Raw genomic sequence first — 13,897 nt, forward strand, 5'->3', positions numbered from 1 at the left:
ACAAAAAAAAAACACAAAAAAAATTGCAGCATTTTGTTATTTTTCATGTTAATTTAATAAAAATATAAAAAAATGTTATAACTCTAAGAAGATTTTTTTTTGTTATATCAACTGAAAACCTTTATTTAAATCAACAAAAAAAATCAAATAAAAGCTTATTTATTTCTTAATTTGAAAGAAAACGTGCACTTATCAGTTACTAGTTAGTAGTTCGACAAAAATGCTGGAAAAAGAATATAATGGAAATTAGAAACAACACTTTCTCAAAATAAATTTACTTGCTACAATATTATAATTAAATGTTTAAAAAACGCAGTTTGTGACCATATAACTTGTTTTACTAAATTTACACAATATAACTGCTTTGATAAAACTAAATTATAACTTATCAAAAATAGGTTGTTAATAAAATTAAAGATCCAGTAGAAGCAAGTTTGTTAAAAAATAATAAGAAAAGTTTAAAAAAAAAAAGATTGTTAAAACTGATGACGTTTTTCTATATAAATACAGCTCAGCAGAATGTCTAAAATTTTATAATAAAATCACGATGTATAAGCTATATAGAGAAGTTATAAAAAAGTTATGTTTAGTAATTAAAGAATTTACATTTTTGAACAGCTAAAAAGAGAATTACTGATAATATTAGCTTTTCTAATTTCTATTTATTGAATCTTAATTTTTATTTTAACATGCTAAATTTTTACATCCAATAAATACTTACTACTATTATAAACTTTTATTTATAACATTCTTAATATATTTAAACGTATTTTTTAGTACTAATTTTAACGTAAATAAACATTAATCTGATGAAGGCATCAATGTTGAAACCAATGTAAAGTAGTGTTTGTTGTATGTGATATATACAAACAATTTTTTTTATATTATATACTCATTAATAGTTACATTTATACTAGGAAAAACAGAGCGTTTTAATGTAAAACAATAGTTTTATTTTATTATTTTTTTTTCCCAAACCTAGTAAGAAATATTAAGAAAAACTTAAACAAATTTTTAAAATTGACTCAAGACTATAGTTATTAAAATAGTTCAAAAAAACCTATGAAAAAATTTCCTACATACAATAAATTGTCTACTTAGGACGCTTTTGAAATCTTTTTGGCTGCTTTAGGCCAACATATTCCAAATCAAAATTATTTTTTCTCAGGTGAGTATCTCCCATGTAATTGTGCAAGCATTCTGGAAGTTTCACAGTGCCATTGTCTTGCTGACCATTTTCCATCAGAGCCATGATAATCCTAGTTGTTGCACACGCTGTGCCGTTTATAGTGTGTGCGTACTTGTAATCATTTTTGTTTTGTTTTGTTAGTATTTGAAGCTTTTTGGCCTGATAATCTAAAAATTAACAATTAACAGTTACTGTAAATATCTTTTAATAATTAAACAGTTATGAGAATATCTTTGTTCTTGGTTTAAATATAGCAAACATAATTTGTAGATAATTATACTAGTTCTTAAAACAACCAGTATAAAGTTGGCTTGAATTGTCTTAATCAGGAAATACAATTACCTTTGTTATTCAATGTGATATAAAATTCACAAGAAATTTCACTTTTAGTTTTTGATTGGTTCTAAATATCTAAAATAAACAAGAAGCTTTATCGAACATGTTTTCAGGAACTGTACGTATATTAGAGTTATATATGTTTTATTGAAAAAAAAAAGTTTTAAGTTGCATTAGTATACTTACTTACTAGTAGGCCAAGTAACTATTGACTAAAAGAACTTTATATTAAACTACTTGACATAATAACATCATAATAAGCAGATACTAAAGCCAAAGTTGCTTACATAACTAGCTTTATTGAAAAAATTGAAATCATACGTACAAGAAATCTTGATTAGTTTTGATAACACGTTCACTAATGTAAAACTTTGATATCTTATGTAATTTCATAAATGTAAAATAAATGTTTGGACTTTTTTTTTGTAATTTTTTATGTTACCAAACAAAAATATTTTTTTTCAATCTTTTTTAGATAGTTTGTTTTTGCATAGTTTTATATATTCAGAAATATTTTATTATTAGTTAATTATTGAAATTGCTTAATTTTGTTTCAGCAAAACTAAATAAAAATAACTACTAAAAAAAATTTAGATCCAAGAAAAAAAAGTTATAAAAAAAATGTTTTCTAACAGGCTGTCTTTGAATAAATAATGCAAATTTAAAAGTAAATAAAATAAGAACGGAGTAGGCAATTTAATAGTTTTATAACCCTTTTCGCGATAAATAATAATCTCATGTAGAAGTTTTTTTTTTTTTTTGCAACTATGCACTTATACAAAGTTCAATTAAAACTACTAAAACATTTTTATGTTATTCTGGAAAAACATAAAAAAATTAAACAGAGAAAGATGTTTAATCACATTAACACTAATATTAAAAAATATATTGCTAGAGAACTACTTTGAAAATATCACTTGGTACTATTTGCAAACAAATTTCATCTGTAAAAATAAAAAGAATGCTATTATTAGCATCTAGCAAATTTTAGCTACAATCAATTTTTTTTTCAACAACTATACATCTTAAACATCAGTAATATTTTTAAGTCTGCTAGTATTAATAATTGTTAAATTTGTATAACTAGATTGCTTAGTTTTTTTGTTTATGTATAAAAATTAATAGGAAAAACTCAGTTAAATAAAAACTAGTTTAAAATTATAATAGAATCTTTAAACGTTAATTTTCAACAACAATAATATGTATATATATATATTTATAGAAACTTTGTTCCAAAATAAATTTTTAAAATGCTTAAAATTCAATTTGTTAGTTTTAGGTTTAAAATAAATGAAGAAAACAATTTGGTTTATATTTTAAAGCAAAGACCTTAAAAAAATACTTATTCTAAAATCTCATTTATCCTAGCTCACCTGTACAATCAGAGGCACTAGAAACTTCCCCATAAACATCTCTTCCTGGAAACCAGCACTCTAGATCAATTTTTCTGTGAGCTGGAAGCCCTAATTCATGGCAAGGCATTTCAAGTACTCTGGCATGGAGACCCAAATCATGAATGATTTCTTTTTGAATGCCAACAAAATCCATTAGAATATCATCACTTGAACTAGGAGAGCTAACAGCAAACATTTCAACCTAATATTTGAAAAAGTTTTTATTTTATCACAGATAGTATTTCAACACAACTATGTAAATATTAAACCTTCAATAACAAAGAACTTTAAAATTCTGTTTTAAGTCTAGGAGTGATAAACTGAATAAAAATGCATGTTTATAGCTATAAAATTGACAATTTAGAATCTTACTTTAAATACAACAATTTTTACAAATAAAACACATTAGTAGATTTTAACAATATCACAAGTACATTAAACTTTAAAAAATAAGCTAAAAAAATATTAATAAAAACTACCTTTGTAAATTGATGCACTCTGTACAGACCACGAGGATCCCTCTTTGAGTCAGTTTCCTTTCTGTAGCAAGTACTCACTGCACAAATTTTTTTAGGGAGGTTCTTTTCATGGACTGCATGATTAGCCAAATAAGTGCATAAGCCCATCTCTGATGTGCCAGCAAGCATGTAGTTAATGTTTTTATCAGAACTATTAACTTTATACAACATGCTATCCATATTGATGTATGGCACGCCACATCCATCAAAAACAGAGTCCCTGAGAATATTAGGAACTGTAACCATCATAAAATTTTTTGACCTTAACTTATCTAAGGTAAAACTTACAAGTGCTTGTTCTAATTGTGATGCTTGACCAACTAAAATGTAATTTCTAGATCCTGTAAACTCATGTAATCTTTCATCACGAAAAATTCCAAGTCCTTTACCAATAGCTATATGGTCTAGAGGGTTTTTCACACAAGGTTTTGAACCAACAGAATCAATAACATTGTTGTCTGTAGTACCAAGTTCAACTGCATTTGAATGAGAAGTATTTGGTAGAAGCATAAGATTCTCATAAAAAACTGTTTTCAGTTGATTATGAATAATTTTTAGTTGTTTTTTGTTTTGTTTTAGATAGTTAACATAATTTTTATCTGTAAATTTGTCTTTGAACAAGTTTTTTATTTCAAACTCCATAAGCTTCAGTTCATTTTCAATTTCAGTTAACAATTTTTTTAGATCAACTATTTGTTTTTTGACATCTATAGAACTACATTTTCTTCTATCCACATTTTCTTGAATAAGTTTATAACTTTCAGTGAAAAGCTTTAAATCAAAATGGGGCTGAGCAATTGAATCTTCAAGAACCATTTGATACAATGGACTTTTGCTTTCAACTTTATTTGTAGCATTCTGTAGCTCTTCACTACTTAAATATAAAGAAGCAAGCTTCTTAAACTTTGAAACTTTTTCATCTTCTTTGTGTTTACTTTTAAATAAAACTTGATCATCTTTCTCAAAGACTGTTTTGTTTTTTGAGCACTTTTGTTTCAAGGGAGCTTGTGTAATAAAGCTTCTTTGATATATACCTAATTTATTTGATCTAGTAGGTCTTTTTAAAGTTTTGACAGAGAGTAAAGTGGAAAAATTATTAAAAAACTTGTTAGTTTCAGTAATTAATTGTTTGTTTATTTGCAGTTTTTTGCCCAGTAAAATAATCATCTCAATAGTTTTTAATAAAAGTCACCTGACAGTTTAAAAATTATAATGAGTCAGGCTAATTATTTAAAAGAACACAAAGATATTTTATAACTCAATTTAAAATTAAATACTAGTTATAATTTAGAACTTAAACTTTATAAAACAAATAATTCTCAAACATTATGAGCAGTAATAAACACTAGGTAGGTTAGGTAGACAAAATTAGCAGAAGTTGTGATTGTGGTTTTGTTTTGGTACAATTTACTTCTACATAAAAAAATAATTAGTGTACTTCTATCTTTAACATATTGTTGAAACTTGTTTTAGTTACTTAGTGTTAAGCTTTTATCAGGGTGGCCACTGGTTTTTGGCAAACTTTCTCTAGGTTTTCAAAATTTCTTCCAGGTTTTTCAGAATATTTTTGACCATTTTTAGTAGTAAATCAATCTTAAGTCATTAAAGGTGTTTTTAGATAGATTTAAAATACTAGATATATTATAATAGATATTTTATAATTATTATTTAATTTTTGTTTTATTCTATTGCAACCTGTACTTTTATTTTTAACGAAATTTTCAAAGTTCTTTGCATATGAATGTTAATATATAACAAAAATAGTCATAGAATCTAGTTAAAATATGCTGTTAGTTTAAATTATAATTACTGTTGATACAGATAGCATCTTTAAAGTATTTAGATTCTAATACTTTTGTTAAAGATGAAAAATATTTGTAGTTTTATCTTTGGTAAACTTATAATGCATGTTTAGTTAATTAACAGTGTTTAGCTTAACTATTAGAACTTATGAAAAAAGAAAACAAAGCCTAAAGTGTATAATGTATAGATGACATAAAGCTAAAAATTAAACTAGTCAACAACAGCAGTGTGGCCATTAGTTTTTGAGAAATTTATTTTAGGTTTTCTGAATTTCTTCTGTGTACTTAAAAGTACACATTTTTGGGTCTATCTTTAGTTTAAAGTAAAGTTTAAGAGATTAAAAACAGTTTTAAGTAGTATAATAAAACTGAAAAAATTGTGAAGCTACTTTAAATGTGTTTTTTAATTATAAAAAAATTAATGATGATAAAACATTTTTATCTTTATGATAGATTTTACATGTCAAATCAAAATTTTACTATTTTTCATGAAAAAATTGTTTAAAATTCCAGGTTTTTTAGTAAATTTTGTTCAAAATTCGAAGTTTTCTTTCAAAACTTCTCAAATTTCAGTTTTTTTAGGCTAAATTGTCCGGGGCTGAAGTTTTATATACACTTATATTCAAAAAACTATAACATATTCTCATTTTTTACTTACAGTCATTACCACACTTTAAAACCACCCGTAGTCGCAATAGAGCAATGAAACTATAGAGCCTTGTTCCATGTGGCAGGATTCTAGGTTTTGATGCAACCCTGAATTATTGTTTATTTGCAATAAAAAACATAATAATAGACTTCTTATTGTCTGTAGCTTAATAAAGATATATTTATTTTTATCATAGTTATCAGTCTTTTGAAATGTTTTTTACTGATAGCAAATAAATACTAATTAAAGAAAAATAATTGCACAAGGGTGCTACTTTAACAAAGAACAAGCAAGATAATTTTAGCTAAACTTTAGGTTGAAATAAAGTTGTTAAAAGTTACTTGATAAAAATATATATATCCCTATTAAGCTACAAACTGTAAGGAGTCTGGAGTACTGGTGTGCTAAAATTAAAGGATGAGTATAAATTGCAAATTTGTAAGTTGATGCGTAATACTATAAAAGGGTTTGATGTAGAACACAATAGATTTACACTTGCTAGCTCTGTTCACACACACAACACAAGATTTTCAACGAAAATGAATTTTGTAACTGAAAGACCTAGAACGAGACTTGGCCTAAACTGCTTTAGGTATTTGGGTCCCAAGTTTTAGTCTAGTGTCCCTGAAACTTTTAAAAACTTAAAGAAAGATCCTTTTAAACTTAGATATAAAAACTTTTTGTTGAATAACTACATGGAGTAGATCTATAGTGCTTCTACATGTATGTTTAGATTGAGTTGAAATTTGATTTATGTTATTTGGGCATCAGATTGTGATGTGTAGGTCTTTACTTTATAATTGTCCTGGTAATGAAAGAGTGATTGTTATAAATTATTGCAATAAATTTGTTTATTGTTGAGTTATTTTACTTGTTTTTATTTTGTTATTGTGTTAGATTTAAGATAGTTTTTTATGTTTTTTATTAGAAATTAGATGTATAAGTATAAATTTGATACAAAATTTTTATTTATTTTTTCAATTTTGTTTTTTTTAATTTTAGTTTTTTTTTTTTTTAATATTTTATTTATTTAATTTTTACTTATTTTATTTGTTTATTTTTTATTTTATTTTTATAATTATTTTTTGAGTTTTGTACAAACTTAATACTTACAAATTTTAAAAACTCTTATTGTTTATTGACTTTATTGATGATATATATGTATATATTATTAACCATACAAGTAGTATTTTTTTTCATACTACAGTATTTATTTATTCTAGTTAGTTTTTTATGTTTTTAGAACTAAATACTTTTAATTAGATATTTGTTTATTTGAGTTTACAACAGCTGATTGTGAGTTCACACTGGTGGCAGTGATCACATGATTGGATTGTTGGTGTGTTTTTTGTTGTAGCGCCTGCAAATACTTACTTGGGGATTTGAGCTTCATGATTTTCCCACACTTTGTGGTTTTTAGTGTTGAGATTTAACCTTGTGAGTGTTTGCTAAATGACGTGTCACCAAAGGTTTTTTTCAATAAAGGGTTAGGATTAGTTTTTATTTCAGTTAGTTAAATTTTTTTTTCTTTTATTATTACATAGACATTTTTATTTTTAGTTAAAAGGTAATTTTTTTTTTCTTAGTAAATTTAAAGATAGGGCAGGTGGAATAACATGTGATGAGCTCAAACTCACTTGCTTGACCTTCAGAAAACGTTTATCGTTGCAGAGGGGAGAGTGAGTATTTTCTGATGTTTTTCTACCTTTAAAAAAAAAAAAAAGTCTCTTATATGTATTTTATTGCAAATAAATGGTAATTGTAGAAGTATAGTCCCATTTATATCATCTATTATATTTAATCTACAAACTATTTATTTCAACTTGTTTTATCACTCACGTTGTAAGCTCGTTTTTGCATATCTTAGCTAGAAATCTTGGCTTAAGAAGATTGCAATGCAAAAAGTGTCTTTGTGCAAAACTGACCCTTTTGGTTTATTCATAAACTGTTGTAAACTATAAAACATTTTACCAATTTTTGTTTTACATTCAATAATAAGTCTTTTATTAGCTAGATGTTAGTTGGAATTTTAATAACTAATTAGATGCCTTAGCTCAAATAATCTTTTTTTGATTTTTTAAAACCCCAATTTTAATTCATTTAGCTTTGTATATCAACCAAAAACTCTACTGAAATTCAACCAAAATTTTTTTAAAGCCCCTAATATAACTAGTATTTTTAAATTTACATATCAGGGAAAAATATGTAAACTAAATTTAACCTACATTTTCAGGAACAAAAAATTTAAATGTAAATATTATAAATGTTGTTTATTGTATGATAAATACTATAAAAACTATTTGGCTAATAAGAAAAAATATGGCAAAATATACCATGGAAAAACACAACAAAAAATGCCAAGGTAGGCAAATATGACAGTTTTAAGCAGACATCTATAATTCTATAACATCATTTTATAGGGAAGGGGTCTAAATTGCGCGAAGAAAAAATTGCACGAGGTTACTAAATTGCACGTGGGGACTAAATTGCACGAGAACAAAATTGCACGACTGTACAAAACTGCACTAAGATACTTTTTCACGAAGACTAGTTTGCACGCGGGCACAAAATTGCACGAGGGGACAAAATTGCACGAAGACTATTTTGCACGGAAGCTCAATTTTTAACGAGTTACAATTTTGCATGGAAGGTCAATTTTGCATGACAGACAGTTTTGCACGGAGGGTCAATTTTGCACAAAAAAATACAAACTTAAAATAACTAAATAAATAAAAATATATTAAAACCATACTTTATAAAAAAAAAAACAATAAGCATGTATTAGTGTAATTAATTTGAATTTAATAAGGTTAATATTAATTTTATCTAATAATAATTTTTAATTTTCTTAGCTTTTTTTTAATTGAAACTAAGTTTTGTGTTTAAAAACTATTATAAATTTAAAAAGTTTTTAATAAAAATAAAACTACAGTTTTATTTTAATAAAAATATCCCTTATTAAAGAATAAACATGTATTAATGTAAATTTAATTTAAATTAAAATTTTACCAAACTTCAACATAAAATAAAACAAGATTAAAAAAAATAATACTAATATTTCACGGGTAGGTGTTAAAATTGCACGAGCGTACAAAATTGCACGAGGGGACAAAATTGCACGAAGATACTTTTGCACAGAAAAAAACGAGCATGAAAAATAGTGAGATAGTTAAATAAATTTAGAAAGAAGAAAATCCGTCTTATTAAGTTTTTATTTTGCGTTGTTCAGAAAGTTCTGTTATAGCTGTGTAGTGTGTACTTCCATAGATTACACTTAAAATTGTTTTTTTTTTTTTTTATATTAAAGTTTTAAACATAATTTATACATCATTAATTTCTATTTGTCTAAAATTTATTTTAGTTGCATCACTATTTGAACGCGTTTTACTCTAATTAGCTCTTAAGTTTCTCCTGCTCTGTTTTTTCTCAATATCTAACCCAGACTTGCGAAAAAGCACTGTCAGTAGCAATTTTCTTCTTACTTTTTTAAAAGAAAAAGGAGATACAAGCTTTAGACTAAAATGAAACAAACAAAATAATACAACAGCTACAATTAGTTAATTTCGATTTTTAACAAAAATAAAAATATTAATATAAACAAAACTCTTTTTGGCAATTATATTTTAATAACGGTTAGAATCTAATTTTATAATCTAGTTTTTATTTTCATTAGAATAAATTTTATTAATTTTTGATTTGGACTTTTATTTAATGTATTAATTATTTAATTTATTAATTTTTTATTCTTATAAATCTTATCTAATTTTTGATTTTTTTAAAATTTATTTATTATTTAGTTATTTGATTTTTTAAATTCTGACTTATTTTGTTATTTACTTTAATCTATTTAACATTTAACTTTTTTTTTACTTGAAAATAATTTTTTTTTACTCAAAAATATTGTATATATTTATTTTCAATTATATATTATTATTTTTTTTTTATTATTTGACTTGTAATTTTTTACTTAGCATTTTTTTTCTTACTTTTAATTTAATTTTTATGCTTTACTTGAAATTTTTTACTTATTTTTTGTTATAGTTTTTTTATTACTTATTTACTAAATTTTCTAGTTTAGATTTTTTTATTTTTTTAAATATTGTGTAATTTTTTTTGTACTTTTTCTATTATGTAGCTATTAAATTTTTTAACTCTGGTTTTTTAATTTTTTAGATATTATATAAATTTTTTTGTGCAAAAGAATCTTCTCGTGCAATTTTGTCCCCTCATGCAAAAATGTCTGCGCGTAATTTTGACCCGTCCCTGGGAAGGAAACGAAACCCGTGCGAAATTGACCCTCCGTGCTAGATTGTCACTCGTGCAAAAATGACCCTTCGTGCAAAAGTGTCATCGTGCAAAAGTGAACCTTCGTGCAATTTTGTCTACGTGCAATTTTATCTTCGTGCTAATTTGTGCTCTCGTGCAAATTAGTCTTCGTGCAAAAGTATCTTCGTGCAATTTTGTGTTTTCGTGCATTTTTGTCCCCTCGTGCAATTTTGTACGCTCGCGCAATTTAGACAGCTACCCCATTTTATAACATGTATCTATTTTATAACATCATCATATATTACATAAAATTTAACACTCTGGTTTTTCTATCTTTAATATTAATTAAACAACAATTTAATTATTTTTAAAGATATATCGCATCATAAGATTCGGATCCGGCTGAATCCTAATTTAAAAATAAGGTCAGATTTTGATCCGACCGGATCCGGTAGAACACTTTTTGAATTATATCATAGTTTTCAACAAATAAACTTGTTGGCAATCAATATGTTTAAATTTCAAACGATAGTCATAGTAAAATATATTTTAAATTTGAAATAAATTATGTTATTAATAGTTAAACTATAATATTTGCTATTAAATTTGCTATTATAGTTGAGTGAGGTAGCTATACTATAAATTTGCTGTTATAGTTGAGTGAGTTAGCTTAACCAAACAGGTATAACTTTTCTTTCTTACACATTTCATATTTTCTTCTGATCATCTATTCTAGATAATGTCATATTTAGCAATTTTTGAGTGAGTGCTCTATAAACATGAATCTTGTTCCCTGTTGAAAAAGCTTCAGAGAAGTAAAAACTTTTTTAATGACTCCTTAGTGATACGAACATTTGGTAAACACTGTCAAAAACCTCGAAGTGTTTATATCTTAAATCAGTTACGTACAGTTTGTTTCTGACAACGAATTTTGCGTGACTGGAGTCCACGCGTCAGCTACACGATTGTACGCTTCAACGTGGCTCAAATGTCCGCCGTTGTCTTCTGAATCCACTACTTACTACAACTTTTCCTTCAAAATTCGTGCAAGCTGCAATACTTCTGTCGAGGATTATCGATGCGACATCCTTTTCTCTGTAGGCAAAGGTGTTTGGCTCTAAATGGGTACACATATGAAGTTTTTCCCAATCAGTAAGTTTTCCTTAAACAATAGAAATTTTTGTCTACCATTTGCAAAATTGCTTACAGTACTTTAAGTTAGCTACAATCTTCAAGCAATCCGATGTAATTGAGTAATTCTTAATGGCTATTGAGTAATCACGTTTACGATGATTTTATGCAAGTGCAAATATTTCACATTTAAAACAAACAGCTTCATTAATTTTTTTGCAAAATTATCTTTTTTTAATCTAGAAATTTTTTATAGCGTTTAAGATTTTTTGCGTCAAACTTAGTAATTCCAAAACTATCTGTTAATGTCTTACATTTAGTTAATTTAAATTTGTCATTACTGCAGTACCTATTTTTAGAAAGCGAACAAGATTGTTTATTAAAACTTTTTATCATTATATATACAGCTTTATTTATAATTTCAACGCATCTTTCATTTGCGTGAAAAAGAAAATCCCTCTTAAACATACTTTATTGCGTGTTCCGACAACACATTAAGACTAACATTCAGTAATAGTTCTTTTTTAGTTTTATTTTATCTACGCAGTTGAATTCAACCCACGCGTCCAGGGCAGATACGACTTCTAGTTCAAAAGTAATTCGAAGCTCAGAACTTTCTAGCAATTCCTTAATAAGGGTAATGCCTAATTCTAAAAACTTGCGGGATTCGCAAGACATTGTAGAACAGTGTTTTATGTAGCATTGAGTGAGCTTGGTAAGGTTCAGTTACTTGAGCTAAAACAAATCGATGCGTTGTTGACATTTAGTTTGGACTTTATTAATTTCGAAATTTTCTTTCGGGGTGTTATTTTTAAGAGCACGTAATAATTTGCTTTCCTTTGTTATTTTCGTATATTACATAAAAAATTATTAGTTTTTTTAATTAGTTTTATTTACTTAATGACCTTTCTTTTAAGTTATACTTAATACAAAACACTTCGGCCATCATTACTAGAGTTTAATTCTAAAAACAATTCTAATTTTCTTAAGATGAAAAGTTTTATTGAAGTTATCTTCACTTAATACTTGTACTTTTAGTCAAGTCAATAGTTATATGTATTATAAATATTTCTTATAAAAATGCTTTATTATACTTGTTCTAGACAAGTTAATTTGTTTGTTAAAAATATTTCGCCATCTAGGTATGTATATGTAATCTTAAGTAGCCGTTTACAGCCTGTAGGTTCCCAACCCTACTTGATAAGTACAAAGTTAAAGTTTATTTTAAACTAAAGTTTACAGTTAATAATATATACTAGTTTGTAATCTACAAGTCTAAGAAAATGCTTGACCATAATTTTAATTGATAAAACAAACAGTTGTTAAAAAAGTTATGTAACTTACTTGCTTTGCTTAGTTAGTTTGAATCTGAAGAAATTTTTACAACTTAAAGTTTTTACGAAGCATGCATTAGTAAAGTAACTATTTACCGTGTATTTTTTGTCTGTGTACAGCAAAGCGAATTTTGCTAGTTAGATAAATCTTTATAAAAACTGTAAAAAATATTTATTTCAATAAAATGCACAAAACATGATTATTAAATAAAAAAACTGTAAAATCGATAACTTTAATAAAATATACAAAACGTTATAATTTAAAACTAAGGCTTCGCAAATAAAAATAAAGCCAAATTCATTGATTGAGCTGAAAATGACTTGTTTGCGAATGTTAAATAAGGAAAAATGAGAAAATTAAATTATCGCATGATCTATAAAGTCTAAAGTCCATCGAAAACTCCAGAAAGAGAATCGAAAAACTATAAATACGCTCAATCAGAGCGGGAATTGGTTATTTACCTCAAAAACAACTGGAACGGCGTGCTGTCACTGTAAGAATTGGAGCACTTGCAGCCAGCTTATAAAGATAAATCTTCAGCATACACTTCTACTCGAGTAAATTTGAATATTGAGTTCTAACGAATAAGCCCACGCATATGGTAGCATCAACATGATACTTATTTCTTTTGATTGTATATTTCAACATTGAAACTTCATCTCACTAAGCTCTGCAGCCTGTGTCAATGAGGAATCATAAGTGCAACCGTTTTAAGCCAGTATATTGTACGAGCAACCATCTCTTACAGCACAACTAGAAGCCGTGAACTACAAGAAGCCTGCTAAAGTATATAACTGTAACGCCATTTTGTTGTTTGTGTAAATTTATTGTTTAATAAAGTATAAAGATTCTTGTTAGTCCATATTTAGTTTAAATTTGTTAATAAAATGTCTTAAATATTGAAAATATTATTGAATCTTAAACTGTATGTAACTATGAATCTTAAACCACCTCACATTCGGTTGCAGACCGAGTGCTCAACCAAAATTCAAGGAAGCCCCGAAACTATTGCGAATATGGCTTCTGTCGAGACTGCCGAACCTGCTACAAAGGCAGTTTCACACAAAACTAGAGACGCAAGTAGCTTGAAGAGCATCATCTTTTCCATAGTCATACAATTTATTTTGACTGGTGGGATCTTTTTAATATTTTCTTACTACAATACATTTTTAATAAAACCATTAAATCTGAAAACTTACTTATTTAAACTATACTAATATAATCTGAAATTAAAAGTTTTTAATTTCTTTTTAGTTTGTTAATCAGACTTAAATTTT

The 13,897-nt window shown here is 26.2% G+C and overlaps 1 protein-coding gene across 2 annotated transcripts; it reads right to left on the bottom strand.

The window, feature by feature from the left end:
• Positions 1-902: 902 nt before the first annotated feature.
• LOC145834251 (serine--tRNA ligase, mitochondrial-like) lies at positions 903-4,621 on the bottom strand. Of its 2 annotated transcripts, XM_082941629.1 has the most exons (4): positions 3,726-3,855; positions 3,399-3,657; positions 2,899-3,121; positions 903-1,356 (listed from the first exon to the last, which is right to left on the bottom strand). In XM_082941629.1, exons 2-4 carry the CDS (start codon positions 3,615-3,617, stop codon positions 1,094-1,096), a joined length of 705 nt encoding a protein of 234 aa, XP_082797755.1. In that variant the 5' UTR covers positions 3,618-3,657; positions 3,726-3,855; the 3' UTR covers positions 903-1,093. The 2 variants fall into 2 exon arrangements, with proteins under 2 accessions (XP_082797755.1, XP_082797754.1); XM_082941628.1 differs by having other exon boundaries at positions 3,399-4,621.
• Positions 4,622-13,897: the final 9,276 nt, after the last annotated feature.

Source organism: Thalia democratica, chromosome 4 (genome assembly GCF_965202585.1).
Source record: "Thalia democratica chromosome 4, ktThaDemo2.hap1.1, whole genome shotgun sequence".
Lineage (NCBI taxonomy): Eukaryota > Metazoa > Chordata > Thaliacea > Salpida > Salpidae > Thalia > Thalia democratica.